A 19,543-nucleotide genomic window follows, 5' to 3' on the forward strand; every position below is an offset into this window, starting at 1 on the left:
CCTGAAAAACGTATGAATAAACAGAATGCAAAATGATCTCTGGCATGTAATATATATGAATATGAACTGTCAAAAGCGGTGAAAAGGAAAATGGCCGCCATTACAGCTGTTCATACCGGTTCATACCCAATGTATGTTATGTACATACGCATAAAAACAAAGTTTTTAAATTTAATACATTTTGATACAGAATGTATTTCTTTTTATTTCAAAATATTTATCAGAAATAAATGTCTTAATAACAGCGAGAAATGTAGTGTCGATATACTCCATTATTGTTTACACGAAGTTTCCAAACGTTGCCAAAGAAGGTAATGTAATTCAGGAGTAATGAGATTTGTTCATTGTGTATTCAAAGTGAATGCGTCATAGATTGATTTATCATTTATGTTTTACTGTCGGAATTTTTCCAAAAAAACGAATGAATTTATTCTTTCAAATTTTACAATTTATTAGTCGGTAATAGCAAGCACCCATGCGTATTATATTAAACTAATCATTTCAGTTGGTGTTTATTCAATTGTATAGGTACTTAAAATGTATTTTACAAATCTGACAGAATCTGACAGTTGCGGCGAGACTACGGGGGTAGGGGGCGCCATGAGTATCAAATCTCTACAGTTCATGGCTTATCCTCTTGCTCGCTCATACCGTTGCTGTTGCCGTTGCTATTGACGTTGTGATTTTGGTTTGTGTGTGTGTGTGTGTGCGAAAATGTTGGTGAATCTTGTGCCAACGACACACAAGATTGATTGCATTTATTTTGTAGTTCGTGTTTAGTGGCTGAATTCAGTGTGAGAACCAGTGGCATAATTCAAAAGGCGGCAGAATGTAAGGAGACAAAGTGGCTAGAGGAAAAATTGAAAAATTAGGATCCACTCACGGTGTGGAGAACGTTACCGGAATAAGCGTGGGGTGAGAGAGAGAGAGAAACTAAAAACTAAAAATCTCTCTCTTTTTTCCTTTCCACCGAAAATATTTATTCTAAATATTAACATTCCCTTTCGTCATGTTTGTTCTCTCATTCAAATTATTTTACGAAAATATGGGCCAAAAATAAGAGGGAATAGCATAAATAGAGGAAGAGATGAAAAAAGAGAGCAGCAACGCAAAGTGCCAGCCAAACGCCAAAGCAAATGAATGAATAGCATACAGAGAACATACGGTCGATCTTTTTTCCCTTCCTCTATGCCGTTCGGTGCTGTTTTATTTTTTTCTTCATCTTTTTTCTCGGTTTGATGTGAACAGAGAACAAAGCCTTTCAGCCCCTTCCGAAAAGCGCATATCGCCCTAACCAACGACACTGACATCAATTTTTCTCTCTTTTTTTGTCCTAAGCCCAAAACTATTGTTCTGACGCTCAAATATTCTCCCTGACCCACTCGTCCCTTTGCGCTGCCACACAAACTCCACAGTGATATACACGTTTCAGTGGTTAGTAGCGACCACACTTTTTGCTCCAATATTTTTATCATTTTTCGTGCGGTCTCTTTCATTTGTTCGTTCGTTCGTTGGCCATGGCTGAAGCTGTTGCTGTTTTTATTGCTGTTAAAATTGCTGAAAAACGACATACACACACAAAAGGTTATCCGACAATCCAATGATATAAAGCTCAGCTGATATGGGATCGGAGGCATCTCGTGTGTATGTGCGGGTTGCGGGACACACACACAGCGCACCGCCCAAACCATACCGAATAAATAACGGATAAATGGTGCGATGTTTTACTTTGCGTATATTTCGCAAATGAGTGAAGATTCGTGCATTTTTTGATTGAACATAAACATTGTATACTTGAAAATGGCATTTGTTGTGTGCAGTGCACAGTGCACACTGCTACCACTGTTGATGCTTTGGTGATGCTGCTGCTGCCATCGCCACCATAACCACCACCACTGTTGCCGCTCATTCACAAAGTCCCTTGACTGTGATGCTCCCTTCACACTTTTGCTGCTGTTGGATTTCAGCATTTATAATTTGCTATCGTCAATTTAATATCGCCGAGTTTTGCTTCTTTTTATGTCCATTTTTTTTGTTGCACTGTGCTTTTAAATAATTACAATTACCAGATATTTGCCTTTAGGTTACTGCACACCATACTCTGTTGCTTGATATCCGCAAAATGTACGGTTTTGAAAATGTGAGCTATTTTCATGTTTTGTTTAGGTCGTTCTTCGCCCATCGCTTTGTTTGTGCTTGTGTGTCTTTTTTATCATTCCTTTGGAATGAGTTAGTGTGTGAGCGAGAGAAAGAAGGAAATGAGGACGACGAATGAAGCGCACACCATCAACAACAAATGCAAACGAAAAGTTTAGTCGCTAACCCGATTTCTCTCTGTGTGTCGCTATGTGTGCTCGCAGTCACGGCCGTCGCAAGTGTCTACAAATACAACATTATGAATAGTTTGAACATGAAACTATGTTAAATGTTTCGAATGTAAACGAATATTGTTGTGCCGTTGGAATTTCAAATTAAAAATGAACAACCGGAATGCACACAACGACAACATGCGCATCGTTGTCGTTGTCGTCGTTGATTTGCAACATTGTGTTTGCTTCTTTTTTTTATCTGTTTCGCAATGTCAGTAGAACTTAAAACACTGCGATAATAATAATAACAATGGAAATGCGTTTATTTATAAAATGTTGTGTTTTCTTTCCCTGTTCTTTTCTCTTCTTTTTCATTTCGATAGAGAAAGACATATATTTGCTGCATACATGAATTCAAGATCTCCAACACAGCGTGTGACAGTGTTCGTCCCCGATGCTCCAAACCGACATAAACGTGATTCTACGAAGTCGTGAACAAAATAATAAAATCAAGCACATGCATGCTGCACGAAGATCATAAGGAAATTCAATAAACTCGAAAGAAATTTAGATTGTGAGAGACAGACACAGAGACAGAGCGATAGTACAACCAATTTACCGGAACTAACAAAATAGAGGAGAAAAAACGCAAGCAGAACCATTGAAGCAGGGAGAAATAGACAAAAGAAACCAGAAATCATTGGAGTGCTGCAATTTCGCGTTGATCAAATAAAAACACTCACACACACATAAAATACAAATTGCGAAACGAAGTACCCGACCCCGATTTTATTCACAGTGCTCCACAGCCGATCACGGGAATCATTCATCAAACATGAGTGCAACGGTTTTATATGTCGTTTTAATACACCTTCTAACGAAATGCTATCAAATATCATCACAAACATTACAGGGTAAGTTCATTTGTTCTCCTTTTCTCCTTTTCTCCTTCTTTTCACCACTTTCTGAGCGTAACAATAAACAGACGAAATTTCTCATTTTAATGTGTGCGCGCAATCCCTTGCTCGCTTCCAATTCTCTCGACGTTGCGATGCACCCACTAAAAATGGAATGTCGATGATGCACCTCTGATTGAATTCAAGCCATAAAGTGAATTATTTTCCGGGAAAATGTGCGCTCGAACACGAGCACGCGAACGCGCGCGCACGCACGCCCACAACACAAAAATCAATTGAATGTAATGGCAAAAAGCGATACCAGAAATTGATGCCCTTCCAATATTGAATTGCGTGCAATTGATTCCATCCGCTTGATTTCTTTCCTCTTCAAACATTCCATTGAAATAATTGGGAGCTACAAAAGCAAAACGAACATCAATTAAAATCCTATTTTCAACTTTCTTAGTGTCACTCAATGATATTATTTCCTTTAAGTGAAATCAAAAGTAGAAGATGGAAAAACAGTGGACACGACATCAAAACCATAATGCCAACGAGAAGTTATGTTTACGTGGGGCAAAAGTCCAGGAAAAACTCCAGCACCGTCAATTTCAAAAAGTTTAAGTGGCACAAAGACAACGATTAAGTGGTGAAAAACACGAAATGAAGGAGTAACTGCGGGAAAATGCGAGCGACAGCGCGGACGAAAAAAAGCCAAACAAATTATTTTATGCGATATATTTCATTTCCCAATTGTGTGCAGTGGAACAAGCAGCAGCACCACCACCGACGCCACCAAAAAAATGAGCCAAATAAAAAAGTAAACAACAATGGCAACGCTGAAACAGATAACGCAAAACTATTTTCAGAATTATATCGCTTTTTTTTCTTCTCTCTCTTGCTCGCTTGGATATCATATGTGTATGAGGAAATAACATATATGTACTCCTTGAAAATGAACATATCGACTATCATAGTTTAAACACCGTATAAAATGTGTGCTCTGCATCCAACGAACATTTTACCCAACTCTTGGGGTTTTTGGTATGCTTCAGCTGCTACCGTTCGGCTTTGGTTTGAGTTTAGTTTTCTGGTCCAAGCATTCGCGCGATATACTCCAAATGATATATCTGGGCTGTATTTAGCCATTAGATAAATGGTGATGTTATGCTCGATGGCCGTTTCGCTCTTTGACCGCAATTTATAAAATACAATATCACCGCACATGTATATACATGCATCTACACAGTCGGTCTTTTTCTATCGCACACGCTGAACTCTCGGCACACACACACACATGCCCATAATATGGTGGTGGCAAACAACAATCAACTTCGGTGCCGAGTTTTTAGTTTGTTTTGTTAGCTCGTCGGTCATTCGGTTTGTTTGTACTTCTTTTTTTCTGGTTCAGCTCTCTCAATCCGGTTATATGTCGTTTTTTCGATGTTTTAAATGTTCATTTTACTCTCTTATTTTTGGTATTACGTCGAACTTTTCGATGATTTACGGTATGCTCAGTGCTCATACACACACATATACTCAATGAGTGAGCGCCCACAAAGAGATAGAGAACGAGAAGTGCTTGTTACAAAAAGCGGGCCAAACGATGACTACGACGACGATAAGATACGTTTTGACTGCAAATAATTATTTGATGTAACCACTTGAAGATTCAATTCGATGGCATCGAGGATGGATTTTTGATTCCACAAAGTTAAAACGTTTATCATGTTGCTCCCATTTTTTACTTGCAACTCTCGTTGTGTGTGTGTGTGTGTAAGTCTGTGCTCGCATTCGCTGTCTCTTTATTTTAATGAACTTTCGGCTTGTGTGATAAGTTTTGTTTGGCAAAGTCCAACGCAAATAGACGACGATGCCAGAGACAGAGCGAGAGACTAGTGGGGAGGATGGAGCAGATGTTGAAAATTAAAAGACGGCTATTCCAGCATGGGAAATAATAGTCGCTTATTCACTCGCTCTACAGTTCACTTCGGGTGGGTGCCCGGTGCTGTGTGATTTCGATTCTTCCATTGCGGATGAAATTTGCTGTACTTTTTAATACTTTTGGATTTGAAAAGTTTTTTTTTCATTCAATTTAGAAAAGTTGGCAGTTTGGCATTAGCCAGAGAGAGTTTTGTATTATACTTTTTTCTATCCTTTTTATGGCCGAATCATTTCCAAGCGAGTGACTATTTAAGCATCAAATGAATGTCCAAGAATGAAAACGCAACTTCTATTCACAACACATATAAGTGAAACAAAAATAAAAAATTTATTGAAATGAAACAACAAAATCGAATTTTTTCAAAGTGTAACAACAAAAAAGATTTTTTTAAAGTGTAACATCGGTATGTTGTTACACTTACTACTCACTTATATGTGTTGTGAATAGAAGTTGCGTTTTCATTCTCGAACATTCAAATAATTGATTAGCAAATTTCGAGCGGCGATAAATTAATCCGAAACAATGCAAACACCTCTTTTTTTGCTCTTTTTCTCTCGCTTATCACTTTAATTGAGATCTTTAGATAAGTTTATGACTTCTAATCGTCTATTCGTTTCGAGAAGCCACACACTGTGTACGTGGATGAGTGCGTGCGTGCGTGCGTGCCTTTGCTACATCTCAACACTTGTGATAATGTTTGGCAATAGAAAACAGATGAGACTTGTCGACAACAACAAGCAACAGCATAAATGGCTGCAAAGTCGTTTCCTTTGCTTTTCTTCCCTTTCCGCCTGAATTCGACGACGGAAGATTTACGATAAACGTTCTATTTAGTTTCGTTTTGTTTGTTTGTTTGTTTTCGCTGGCTAATGTGTTTATGCCAAAATTGTTCTTTACTCTATTCTGTCGTTTTATTCTGTACTTCTTCCATTCTGTATGTGTGTCGGTCGAACAGATATCAATCAAGGTGTTGAACTGGAGCCAGAGTTTATAGGATCAATATCGAATGTTACATATCCGGTTGGTCGGGAAGCCGTGCTCACATGCAGCGTCAAGAACTTGGGCAAATACAAAGTAAGTATTATTATTCCATGGTTAGCACTGACGTGTGCGCGCTCCGCACACAATCCAATGGAGTCGAGAATTTGTGTCGATGACGAAAATCTAAATCCGATTTCGAATAAAATGTGTTTGACATGCACTGTTTAATAGCTCGATCCGCACATCAACACTACCGATATTTGATTGTTGTAACACACGGCGCACTCCATTACACTGAATCCGGAGCTTTATGTTTCGCAAATCTCAACACTTGTAGCCATTTAGTTACATACTATTTTATCTATGCTCTGTTTCTTTTATTCACTCTCTCACGTTCCCTCGTTCGTATGTGTATTTGCACACGCCAAAAAGGTGGGCTGGCTGAGAGCGGCAGATCAGACTGTGCTAGCATTACAAGATCGTGTTGTAACGCATAATGCCCGAATTAGTGTTAGTCACGAAAACTACATAACATGGCGTTTACGTATCAAACAATTACGAGAGTCCGACAAAGCGTGCTACATGTGCCAGATTAACTCAAGCCCAATGAAAAAGCAAATCGGCTGCATCGACGTTCAAAGTGAGTATCGTTCGATTATTCGCATTTAATCTGATTTTTTTTTCATTAATTGAACAAATTGCTCCAGTCCCTGAATATGAAAATCGAAACACGAAGAAACTAATAGTCAGAAAAAACACGTCCATGACCATATTAAAAAGAAATTTTTGGAACTGGAAATTTTTTTGGTTGTGTTTCACTTCAAACGATAGATAGTTATTTCAAATGTCAGATATCACATACATTACATGCCCTAACACATGATGTTACTTTGATGTTTTTTTTCATTGGTGAAATGAATTTTTTAGTTCCGCCAGACATAATAAACGAGGATTCATCGGTTGATATGGCTGTGCAGGAGGGCGAAGATGCGGCTTTGACATGCCGTGCCACTGGTAATCCCACACCGAGAGTCACGTGGAAAAAGGAAGATGGTGACTACATTTACATTCGGAAGCAAGGAAATCGTGATTTGATGAAAGGTCAGCATTAAATATTCAACAATATTGAAAAATGGAACTTTCACTTCAATTGACATTTGGACATGATGCAGAAAAATCTTTCTAAAAATGAATCAATTGACATTGGATTAATTGGATTTAAACATTGTTCTTCTTTCACAGTTGAATCATATAATGGATCAGTACTTCGGCTATCACGGTTGGAGAGGAAGCAAATGGGAAGTTACTTATGTATCGCGTCAAATGATGTGCCACCAGCCGTTTCGAAGCGTGTGTCATTGAGTGTGCATTGTAAGTGAGATATTTTCAAAGGGGTATTGCAACTTTTTTGACCAAAAAAAACGCCATCCTACGTCGTGTCCGTAAATTATTTTACTGTACATTTAGATGGTAGAGCTTGAACAAAAGTTCGATACTATGCACAAACTTGGAAAGAGCTTGATAAACTTGATGAAATACATATATTTTATGGTCATTTTTGAAGCAAACACTTTTTCGTTACAATTGAATGACATTGTTCGTTTTTTGAAATGCAGTTGCACCATCGGTACGTGCACCAAGTCAGCTGTTAGGAGCACCGCTAGGCAGTGATGTACAGTTGAATTGCCAAGTGGAAGCTTCCCCAGCTCCAGTTAGTGTAAGTATAAACCGAATTTTTATCTTAGTTTTGCATTGAACGTCATTATAATAAAAAAAAACAGCCTAGCTTGTGATTTTTTATCGCAATTCGGTCATTCTCAATAACAATAACAGTGATTATCGATTCTTCTCTTCTTCAATCTGAACGAATGTTTCTTCATTTCACTTCACACAGTATTTTTATATTATTTCTCCTTTTTTTCAGTATTGGTTAAAAGGAGGGAAATTGCAAGGGTCCCTTGGGAATAGTTTGAACAATGCAGAAATCGGTCAACCAAGGCCAGAAATGCTGCTGGACGGGTAATTTGCTAATGCACTTTCATAGCAATAGCTCGAAAATAATGATTCTTTTTGTTTGGATGATTTGTACAGACCGAAATACGGAATAACCGAGCAAAGGACCGGCTATAAAGGGATTATGCGATTAACGATTCGTTCGTTTTCGGCAAACGATGTGGGCACATATCATTGCGTCAGTACGAATTCACTTGGTCGCGCCGAAGGCACATTACGACTATATGGTAAAACGATTGCTTTTTTCCTTCGAATTTTTCAATCGAAATTCGTTCTCAATTCTGATTTTACTCGTTTGCACAGAAATTAAAATACACCCAGGCACATCCGAATCGGATGGTGATCAACTGAATATTATCGGCGGTAAGTTTGTCAATGGACAATACACTCTACCGTCCCACTCACACCCACAATGTACAACAGAACTAACGGAATTATTTTCCTTTTTCATAGGAATGGCCGAACAAGCGCGTGGCACCGCCAATCGACAGAATTCCAATTCATATATGATGACTGTATTCGTTTATATCACAATAATAACTGTCAACTTGTTTCAAACACATAATTTGTTGCCATCCCTAAGATGATAAACTCTTTCATAAGCTCCGGACGAAATGTGATCAATTCGAAAATGTAATTATCGATGAAATCGAAGGAAAACTTTTAAAGTGATTTCGCAAAGTTATAGATTCGACGACATGCAGCATCGATGCCAAAACCGACGAAAAGAAAACAAACAATTGAGTAAAGAAAATTTGATTTTAGTTTTTACGACAACAATCCCAGCACATGATCAACTTATTTTCACATCCGAAAAACCGATTTCATGCGCTCACGCCACTGGACAGTTAGTTTTGGTTAGATTTTTTTTTTATCGAACCTTCCCAAAAGATGGATTCAATTGGACTGACTTTGTACTATACATCCAAATGTTTAGCGAACAGAATGTGGTAGTAAAAGGATTCTTTCTTTTATTTTGTTTTCATATACATGTATAAATACTGCTCAATATTTTAACATTGAAAAAAATTTAAAACTATGAATATTTGCGATGAACGAAGATGAAGAGAAAATTGTAAAATAAAAATGAACATGAAAATAATTCTGTGAGAAACTATTTGAATTTAGGTTTAAGTCAATTGATTATCAACAACATATATGTATGCAAATGCTGAAATATCCAACAAAAACAACAACAGAAAACCCAATTGAACTTTAACATTACTGAAAAAAAACTAGTGAATTAGAACACCATGGATTTGTTGTTTCTGTCACAAAATCCCCGTAATAAACGTACATATAAATATTTATCGAAGGCCCCTGTCAAAACTCTATGATAGTCCATTTGTCACGAAAGACCTTTCATATGATATCCATATTGACTATTCATATGCAAAAATGGTGTTAAGTCGTGCTAACATGGCCACAATGGACCGAGATGGTGTCCATGTTCATCTCTGTTGCAAGACCTTTCATATGACACCCTTATTGACTATTCATATGTGAAATGGTGTTAAGTCGTGTTAACTCGACCACGATGGACCGTGATGGACCATGATGGTGCCTATGTCATCCGCGGGCTCAAGACCTTCCCAATGGTACCCGGCACTTTTAGATCGGTTGAGCGGTTTAGGAGATTACCCCGAACATACATACAAACATTCAGCTTTATATATATAGATATAGATATATATCATTCCTATCTCACGTAATATATCTAACGTCGTTCAACGTAGCTAACAAAAACGAGAAATGAAACCGTCAAAACACTCGATGGAAATGGTTATCAAAAAGACACAAACACATTTTTACCTTGTAGCACATATTTCATCATTCGATACTCCGTAGCATTCCATGAATAAAATACAAGCATACGATATCGTTTGAGCGATTGAATTTTTAAAAGAAATGAGATTTTCTTTTTTTCTTGTAAACCCCCTATCAGAAAAAAAGAATGTTCTGTGAATAAGCATATCGTTCTGTGGTGATATTTCTTAAATGAACAAAATAAACGATTAATAATTCATCCAAAAAATATGTCAAATTATCAAGAAATTATACGTCAAGAGAATCAAAACTACAATATCAACCAGCTGAACATTTCTTCTTCCCTTGGGAGATCAATCGAACGCGAATGATGATGACCGTTGAAGAGATGCTCTTTGGCTCGTGAAACGAAACGAACATTTGTAGGAAAAAATGAACCCTTGTTTACTATCAGTAATGAAATAAGAACCAAAAATTCAAACAAATAATACAAATTCCTTAACTCTTGAACATTTTATCAAGCATACACTTACTTGGCTATAATTTAGAGCATATTCAATTTCGAGCATCTGGGCTTATCAAAACAAATAAAACAACACAGAAATCGATACTAATGACATATTTCAATTATATGAAGAAAAAAAATATCCAGCCAAATAAACTAAGTATAAATCTCCAGTTGAGGGGAGAAAAAGTAAAAAAAAAACAATTTCCCAAGGAAGTGAATTCCAAATGAATTGTAATTATATGTTATCATTTTTTGAATGAAGAATTGAATTCTTCAAAATACATAATTCACAATCAATTCAAAAAAAAAAATCAATTAGTATGTATGGATGTGTGACGCTATAAAATGTAACGTTCTAAAAATTCCATTGTGATTATTGCTTTGAATTTGATCTCAACAGTAAATTCATAGAACGAAAACAAAATATAACTTAAAAAGAATACAAAAAGAGAAAATGAATCAAAATCGACGACATTCAGAGAAATCTGACTCATTTGGCATGATTTCCTATCAAATTTTTGCGTCGCAGTTTCTAATTATGCTTTTGAAACTGCGCAAAATTTCAACGTATTTTGCTCCCCATCAAATTGATTGTAATGTAAGCCATTGACTTTTTGATGCTGAACAACCAAAACAAAACTACTCCAGAAGTAAAAGAAAAATTGGCTACATTCGAAAGAATAATAAATAAATGCTACTTTCCACGATATGTCTTCAATATTGTGATCAGCTGAAAATCCGAACCTGTTTGTCTTTTAATTTGACTTTTTTTTACCCAAATTTGATTCTCTTTTCATTTTTTTTACCCAAATTTGAAATAAAAGGTTTGTAATGCAGTCTTTGCAGTGTTCAAGATTAGAAATGACGTTCGAGGTAAGTATCTCATTAGACAATTTGATTATTTTTATTATGGAAATGAATCTGTTGCAATCACACTCAAATACACATTCGACGATAATAAGAAACAGATGATTTCTGCGTAAATGTAAAACAATCGAAATGCAAGTCAAGGTCTTGTTCGCAATTTTATCGTTGTAGACATTCTTGATTAATCGCGACAGAAATGACTCAATGACTTTGACATTTTTATCGCGGAAATTTTGAAGAAAAATTATTTCTCGAAATGCGTGAACGAACAAAAATCAATGATCATTTGATCGTATCGACGTATCGTATGTATGTCGAATTTCACTCTTGATTTCTTTTAAACGCAATTTCGATTGCCATGGTCCCATTCCACATTCGGATTGTCGCGAATCAAATCAGAAATGACGCAGACGTGTTTTACTCTGATTGTAATCGATCCACATTTTGAAAGAAAAAAGTTGATTCTGGTGTTATTCCTCCCGTGATATCGATGATTAGATTATTCCTGGGCAACGTTGGTTTAATCAAAAAATCTATATAAAGTTGAATTGGTGCCTCAAATTTTTCAGTTTAAAGTGTTAAAAATGAAATTCGCAATTTGCTTGATTGTTTCATGCCTGTATGTTGGCTTAATTAATGCTGAAAATAAGTGGAAAATTATTGAAACTGAGGTATCTGAATCGAATAGACAAGATGTGTCTGAGTCTAATTTTCCCAATTGAATTTTTTTTTACACTAAATATGCATTTCATCAAAGTGGTTGGCCGTTATTATTTATTTGATTTTTGACAAAAAAAAACTGATTAAATTTCACAGGCTCATTTCGATGAACAAGTGAAAAATGCTGGAAATGTTTTGATTGTTGTGGAATTTTTCGCCCAATGGTGCGGACCATGCAAAGTCATCACACCAGCTTTAAACAAACTGGCTCAAAAATATGACAACGTTATCATGCTCAAAGTAAGTGGTCAAAAAGAAAATACTTTTTAGTAGAAAATTAGAACCCAAATGATTATTCATGAAAAATGCGATATTCATTTGATTGATTTTTGTCTTGAAATTCCAGATGAATGTTGATGAGAACATAGAATTGGCTGCAAGATTCAAGGTTACTTCAATGCCAACATTTGTTTTCTTGAGAAATAGTGAAACCCAAGAGTATTTTGCTGGAGCCGACTTACGTCGCGTCGAAAAAACTATCGTCAAATTTAATAACTAACATTGTTTTGTGTAGCTATGTTCTTGTACACTAAATTTTCCAGTGAAAATCAATAAAAACAAAAATAGTGATGGAAAAAATCAAAATTTTATTTACAAATAAAATATGAAAAAAGGTATCAATATACGCTGAATTTAGTAAAACTGATGGATGGAATTGTGATCAATCGTCAGAGATACATTCAATGCTGCTCAGAGCAATCTCTGCCTTTGGAACTAATTTCATACAAAAATCACTCTCAAGTTCAGAGCTGGAAAAAACACTCTGTGTGTGCGCGAGTTAATAAGTGTTTTACTTATGACTTTCTTTTTAATCTGTTTGCGTAAAGACTCTTTTTAATTCAAAAGGTGAAGGAGTTTCTTTTTAATTTCTTTATTGAGAGGAAAAGACAGATTGGGGTCAAAGTCAAGACTGAATTATTATATTTAATTTCTTGCTATTTATAGCGGTATTTTGGTGATTGGTTAAGTAAAGATAATTTGATCAAATCATCTAATTTGGTTCTTGTCAAGCTATAATCATATGCATGGTATGCTATGTTAACTTTATTATGTTTTCTAAGCTAAATATGGAATATTGTGTTCACTCGCGCACGTAACTAAGAACGCACACACAGTAGATGTGCGGTGATTTCGGTTCTACTGTCAAATTTTGGCGGAATCTATGTAAATGTGCACGCACACCAAAAAAACAAGCGCTGTGTGCGCCGCACATCTACTGTGAGTGCGTTCTTAGTTACGTGCGCGCACACACAGAGTGTTTTTTCCAGCTCTGCTCAAGTTCCTTGTCTAACCCACAAAATGATTTTAACATCGATTACAATTCATTTCAGGTGAATATCACGAATTGAATGAATGGGAGGACATGGTCATATTATCGTGTTTTATTAAGTTTCACTTCAATATAATCGATCAAATCAGCTATTGCTATTTTATTGACGCATTGACAAGAAAAAAGTTTAATTTGTGTTGTTCTTCTCATAATATCAATGATTAGATTATTTCTAATTTCATTATTCGGCTATTTACTATGAAAAGACACTGATAGCTGAAGCGTTTGCCTTTGAGTCTTGCCTTGAGGATGGACCAAACGTTTTCAATCGGATTGCAATCGGGTGACTGTGGCGGCCAAATCATTTGATTGATGCCATGATCCTCTTTCCACTCGGTGCACAGGTCACTCTTGTGTTTAGGGTCATTGTCTTCCAACAGAAGCCATTCCGAAGCATATCCGCCAAAGTACTTCCTGGCGGTGGGAAGCAGTGCCGATCGATACAGTTTGCACAATGCACATTCGTGGCGCGTCTAGTATGCCGGTGAAAATGCTCAGCGTGCCGAAACCGGCTTCACAAAAGGCGCCGTAAACATGTAGCTTCTGCGGATGCTTAATCGTGCGAACCACCGTTCTTCTTTCGCGTGAACACCAAGTATGAGTAAGCGGAGTCGACAACCCAAACGATGACTCGTATGTAACGTTTTTAGGGAACAATATTTTATGTTCGGTTGTTGCTGTAACAGGTCTGTATTCCCATTTTTATGCTCAGCGACACATGTATAGAAAAATATCAATTTTTCCCACTGCACATTCAGAGATGATTTGAGCCAAAGTGAGAGGCTTTATTAAAAACTGATGTTCGGGAGGTAAAGCTAATTTTCGACGAGGAATCCAAAAATGCAACTAATTTGGAGTTGAAGAGTGAGGTTTACCTACTTTGGGGTGGTTTTTGTACTTTTTTCACTTTTTGAAACCTGCCCTTCAAACTGGGTCAACATGGGAGGCCAACACTATGTGCCAATGAAAATGCACATTATAGTGTAGATGGGGTCGAGTATGTTTCAAATATATGCCAATTTTTTTCCGCACCCCCTGTGTATCCAAAAAAGGGCGGCCATGAAAATCAGGATATTGACACCAAAGGTCATATCACCCAGCCATGGGAGGAAGGGCACTGCTTTTTGGGCCAATATTGTAGTACTCGTGAATACCTATTCAACGGTATGCATAACATTTGTTCACATTATGACCGAAAAATCGTTACAAGAAAGAAATAAAATTGTTGGGTCAAAAAAGTAAGTTTATCCCCGTTTTCTGGGCCAATAAGTGGATTTATCGTTAAGGTGTGTTGGTGAAAGTTGTATTGCGACTCACGAGGAACAACTTAGCTGTAGACCGTTTAGACCCATCTTGCCCCATCTTGCTTAAATTAAAAATACCAGTGTCCCATTTAAGGACACATCGCTTTCCCATTTAAGGAAAAAGCCGCCATTTTTGTGAGTCAGGACAAATTTTTTTATGACGCAATACCAAGAAATTCACTTTGCAGATTTGAAATAGACACAATTTACTAACTATTCAATATATTTACCTTAAAAATGTTCACAACACTTCAAACTGTGGGTGTGTGGAAATTGTTCGAAAAAACGTTAATTTGGAAAATTTCAGACCAATATTATTTCTCAAACAAGCGATGCGTCTTAACTCTTGAGAATACTACCAAAAGTGAGCGTTCGTTGAGCTAATCGTTTGGTACTAATGACATTTGAATGCTACTTTCGGATGTCCAAAATTTTCGACTGCCCCGTTTAAGGACATGTCCCACTAAAGGCTTCATCAATTTGTCCCACTGAAAATTTTGTTATTTCTTTTTGTGTGGATTCGAATTCTAAAAATGGCTGCTTTGAACAAAAATTTACTTTTGGTAGTAAAATAGGTGGAAAAATGTGATTTTTTTCGATACGTGAACACTACTAGAAAATTTTAGTTCTGAGATTATTCGATTTTTGTCATCAGCATAGTCAATCTTAAGGTAATTGGAGGCGCTGAGTTCAAATAACCTCGTGCAGCTTGGCGTCATTTCCTCCACTTCCATATGTTTGCAATGATATTTGAACTTTGACAAGCAAGCTTCTACAATGGAAATTAAATGTGAGTGGAGACGCCAAAAAATGACTCCAAACTCGTCGATTAATGATCGAACCTAGGGGTTTCACGCAACTTAAAATTCATCTAAAATTTCAATATTTTTCTCTTTTCTCTAAAATTCTCTGGGATTCACCAAAATCCGTATTATTTCGAAATATTTCAACATTCACCTTGAAAATTTTGTTCTAGAAGTGGGTTTTGGTGGATCCTCAGGATCGTTCAAAACTGCTCCCGGTTCTGGAAGTGGGTTTTGGTGGATCTTCAGGATGGATCAGACTGGGTTTGACAATGCCCTGGTCCATCCTGAGGATCCACTTCCAGAACCAGGAGCGGTTTTGAACAATCCTGAGGATCCACCAAAACCCACTTCCAGAATTTTTAGATTCAAAAAATTCTAAAAAATTCGAGTTTATGAATAAAAAGAAGCAATATCTATAGTTTACACATAAAATGGTTTTATTTCCAGCTATTTAGTAAAATCTTCGGCCTTCGAGTTTGCGTGAAACCCCTAGGATCGAACTACTTTGGTGTTAAAAATACACTTGGAACCATGTATTTTTGCTATATGGCTGAATTTGTTTAAAAAAAACCATATTTTTGTACAAAAACTTTCCTAAAAAGCAACATTAGCTAATTTTTGACAACGGATTCGTGTTCAGCGTCCCAAAAAACCCTAAAAATGATATGTCACCAGATTCGATTTGAATAACCTATGCTTTTTCTATCAATATATATGTTGAAAAATAGGTCAAAAACAGCCATTTTAAGTACGGCTCTATCGACCACTAGATTTTAACATTCTTTTTATCTGAAAATGGGAATCAACTAGTTTTGTGCCCATTTTAATTTTGAGCTATTGGGAGCATATACCTTACCATAATAAATCAGTTTGGACCACCTCAATATTCATTTCTAGATATTTCTAAAAATATGAATATTCATTCATCAATAATTCTTGTCAGATATGAATTCATTCATAAGATTTTAACCGAAAATATAAATCTGACTGTTCCACAAAACTTTCCGAATATAGAATAATAATGAACAGAAATCTAATTTCATATGCTGTTATCCGGTCACTTCAAAATTATTGATTTATCAGGGAAAAAGAAATAATTACAATCATGAAGGATTTTATAAACAAAAATTTGAAAGCCCTCATAAACTGTGGCTGAATCTTTTTGACACGGAAAAATAGAGAACAGTAACATTTTTAATGAAATAAGAAATCGGATGACTTTTAACTCATCAATAGGGCTAATTAAAATATTTATTTAAATATTTTGAGAGGTTTCGCTAATAATAAATATTTTTTTTTTTTTAATATTTCCGCATTTTTGGAAGATTTTCTTCTTAATTCAACGACAAATTTATAAGAAAACAGATTGAAAATGGATTTCGTATCACAAAATTCGCTCAATCATATTAAACAAGCAATCTTTATCGGTTATTGCTTATAATGTGCATGAAACAACACGAAAAGAATGATCTGGAGAGAAGTCATAACAACGACGAAAAAAGGATTGATAAACAAATCAAATGTTTCGCTTGTATCTGCACTAATGTGCAACATGCTCAAAAACAGATGACAAATGAGGAGCTCAGAGGAAAAATGTTACATAGAAAAGTTCCGCGGAAAAATATTTGGGAGCTAAATGATATCATTTGTGTTGAATTTGATCGAGACAAAATTCTCAGAACTTTCACAGTATTTTTATATAAGCGATTAAAATTGCGAGTTCAATAAAAAATTTATGCTGAGGTAAGCACATTTAGACTATATAATGGATAAGCCATTGGATCACTAGTCGCATTTTGAATTTAATATCGATCGAAGTTAGTAGTACTCAAAGTACAACAGATAATTGACTCATTAGTTCTGATTTTTGATGTCTAAAAAAAAAAAGTAAAGAAACTCAAGCCGAATTCAACAATCGAATGGTTAAGCTTCATCCAGAAGTGTTTCGCGCCGATAATACTGTATTATTTTGTTTGATGTGTTTGATAAAAAAAATTCTTTGTAAATATTTCATGGTTTTTGACGATAATTAAATATTTATCATAAATATTTTTGCAGTTTTTTCTTAAATATTAAATAAATATTTTGGACCTTTTGCGTAAATTTTTTAATTAGCCCTACTCATCAACTTTGACTATTTTATTCCAAAAATATACACTGAATTTAGTAAAACTGTTGGATGGAAATAAATAGTACGGCTATTTATGATCAGTCATCAGAGATACATTCAATGCTGCTTAGAGCAATCTCTGCCGTTGGAACTAGTTTCACAAAAAAATCACGCTCAAGGTACTTCTCGATAATTCTTACATCGAAAACGGTTCATTTCAGGTGAATTACACGCGGATACGGTCGTATTATCGTGTTCTGTTAAATACTCACTTCAATACAATTGATCAAATCAGCTATTGTCATTTTATTGCGAAGAACAATGTTGGATTTTGTGTTGTTCTTCTCATGATATCAATGATTAGATTATTTTTAATTCCATTATTGTTATTGGTTATTCGGCTTTTCACCATAATAAAGCACTGATTTCTGTCAAGTGTCAAGCTTAATGAATTGGTGATTTGAACTGTAAATATGAAATTTGTGATGTGCTTGTTCGTTTCTTGCATTGGCATACAGGCTGCATCAAGCATAGGCTTGTTTGATGTTGAGATCGGATGGAAAATTATTGAAACTGAGGTATTGAATTGTTTTTTTTTTCTCGACTAACAAAGGAAGCTCTACGGCTGAAAATATGTATTTTTTAAAAATTGATAATAATTTGTAGGTGCTCAAGATTTTAGCTAACAGTTGAATACCATTCACAGGCCCAGTTCGATGAACAACTAAAGAATGCTGAAAATGGTTTGGTTGTCGTGGAATTTTGCGTCAAATGGGCATCACCATGCTTAGCGATGGAACAATTTTCAGGGAAAATAGCTTATATACATGATAACGTTGTCATGGTCAAAGTAATTACGAGAAATCAAATACGAAATGTGGACTGTCTGAAAAACTTTTTATTCGTTTGTTTCATACTTTTAGGTTGATATTGAGGAAATGAAGGATTTGGGCACAAGATTCAACATTTCTGCAGTGCCAGCATATGTTTTCTTGAAAGATGGTGAATTCATTGAGTCTTTCCTCGGTTTTCAGCCAGATCACCTTGAAAAAACCATCAGCAAATTGAATAAATGACATTGTTTCACTGTGTTCTTTATAATTCGTTCATGAGATTTTGACTGGAAATATAAATGCTACTGTTCCACAAAACTTTCCGAATAAAGAATAACAATGAACGGAAATCTTCTGTTCACTCCAAAATTATTGGTTTATCAGGGAATGAAAAACAATTTCAATTGCACGTGTCCATATTTTGACTTTGACTTCGTCAAGATCATCAAGTCAAAATTAAACTAAAATTTAAAATGCTTGAGAAAACACTTGTTCAAATAAAATAAAAAGAATAACATTGGTAATCCCCAACTTTTCCGTACCGTTGACCTGCGTTGTCCGTTGGTAATTTTGGTTATTTTTTGTGAATTTTCTTGAAATAAAGGCAGTGAAAATATAATAATAAAAATAAAGTGAAAAATCAGTCACTTTAACTAAAACTTCGACAATTTTGTATGAGAGGTACCCGTAAACCGATTATTATTGGCTTTAAACTTCCTTAGGTTTCTTTTTTTGGAGAAAAAATAAGATTCTGAAAGTTTCATGTTGATCGCATTTGCAGAAGTTTGGTTTTTGCCCCACAATTTTTTCCAAGAAAATGTCGACAAAAATTGAGGACAAAAAATCAAACTTCTGCAAATGCGATCAACATGAAACTTTCAGAATCTTATTTTTTCTCTAAAAAATGAAATCCCAGAAAGTTTGAAGCCAATCGGAGTCGATTTACATGTACCTCCCATACAAAAGTGTCAATTTTTTGAGGTTTTTCTTAGTGCAAGTACCCCAGGATCAAATCGAAAATGGCTCATCTACGAACTTAAACTAAGTTTTTCGGATGCAAAACTTTTGGCATTTCCAGATTTTGATTATCTCAATTATTTTTTGAGTTATCGTGTTAACAAACACCAACGACAACGACGACGGTACACGAA

General features: G+C 35.7%; 3 protein-coding genes across 3 annotated transcripts in view; all 3 read left to right on the forward strand.

Moving 5' to 3' along the window:
* LOC129564670 (lachesin) overlaps positions 1-11,162 on the forward strand; it is a 27,480-nt gene extending 16,318 nt beyond the window's left edge. Inside the window, exons 2-11 of the mRNA XM_055438835.1 lie at positions 2,693-3,223; positions 6,109-6,227; positions 6,567-6,774; positions 7,062-7,235; positions 7,377-7,505; positions 7,751-7,851; positions 8,059-8,153; positions 8,226-8,374; positions 8,451-8,510; positions 8,601-11,162. Coding sequence (XP_055294810.1) covers positions 3,145-3,223; positions 6,109-6,227; positions 6,567-6,774; positions 7,062-7,235; positions 7,377-7,505; positions 7,751-7,851; positions 8,059-8,153; positions 8,226-8,374; positions 8,451-8,510; positions 8,601-8,734 — 1,248 coding nt within the window. The 5' untranslated portion in view covers positions 2,693-3,144 and the 3' untranslated portion in view covers positions 8,735-11,162. The remainder of the gene's footprint in view (positions 1-2,692; positions 3,224-6,108; positions 6,228-6,566; positions 6,775-7,061; positions 7,236-7,376; positions 7,506-7,750; positions 7,852-8,058; positions 8,154-8,225; positions 8,375-8,450; positions 8,511-8,600) is intronic.
* A 659-nt stretch (positions 11,163-11,821) lies between these two features.
* Positions 11,822-12,599, forward strand: LOC129564678 (thioredoxin-2-like). The gene is made up of 3 exons (XM_055438844.1): positions 11,822-11,960; positions 12,106-12,249; positions 12,356-12,599. The coding sequence occupies exons 1-3, from the start codon at positions 11,874-11,876 to the stop codon at positions 12,506-12,508; spliced, it is 384 nt and encodes a 127-aa protein (XP_055294819.1). The 5' UTR covers positions 11,822-11,873; the 3' UTR covers positions 12,509-12,599.
* Positions 12,600-17,974: 5,375 nt separating this feature from the next.
* On the forward strand, positions 17,975-18,742 carry LOC129564677 (thioredoxin-2-like). Its single transcript, XM_055438843.1, has 3 exons — positions 17,975-18,137; positions 18,266-18,409; positions 18,483-18,742. The coding sequence occupies exons 1-3, from the start codon at positions 18,033-18,035 to the stop codon at positions 18,633-18,635; spliced, it is 402 nt and encodes a 133-aa protein (XP_055294818.1). The 5' UTR covers positions 17,975-18,032; the 3' UTR covers positions 18,636-18,742.
* Positions 18,743-19,543: the final 801 nt, after the last annotated feature.

This window comes from Sitodiplosis mosellana, unplaced genomic scaffold (assembly GCF_009176505.1).
Source record: "Sitodiplosis mosellana isolate CC-2019 unplaced genomic scaffold, AAFC_SMos_1.0 Smas_scaffold_1, whole genome shotgun sequence".
NCBI classification, from domain to species: domain Eukaryota; kingdom Metazoa; phylum Arthropoda; class Insecta; order Diptera; family Cecidomyiidae; genus Sitodiplosis; species Sitodiplosis mosellana.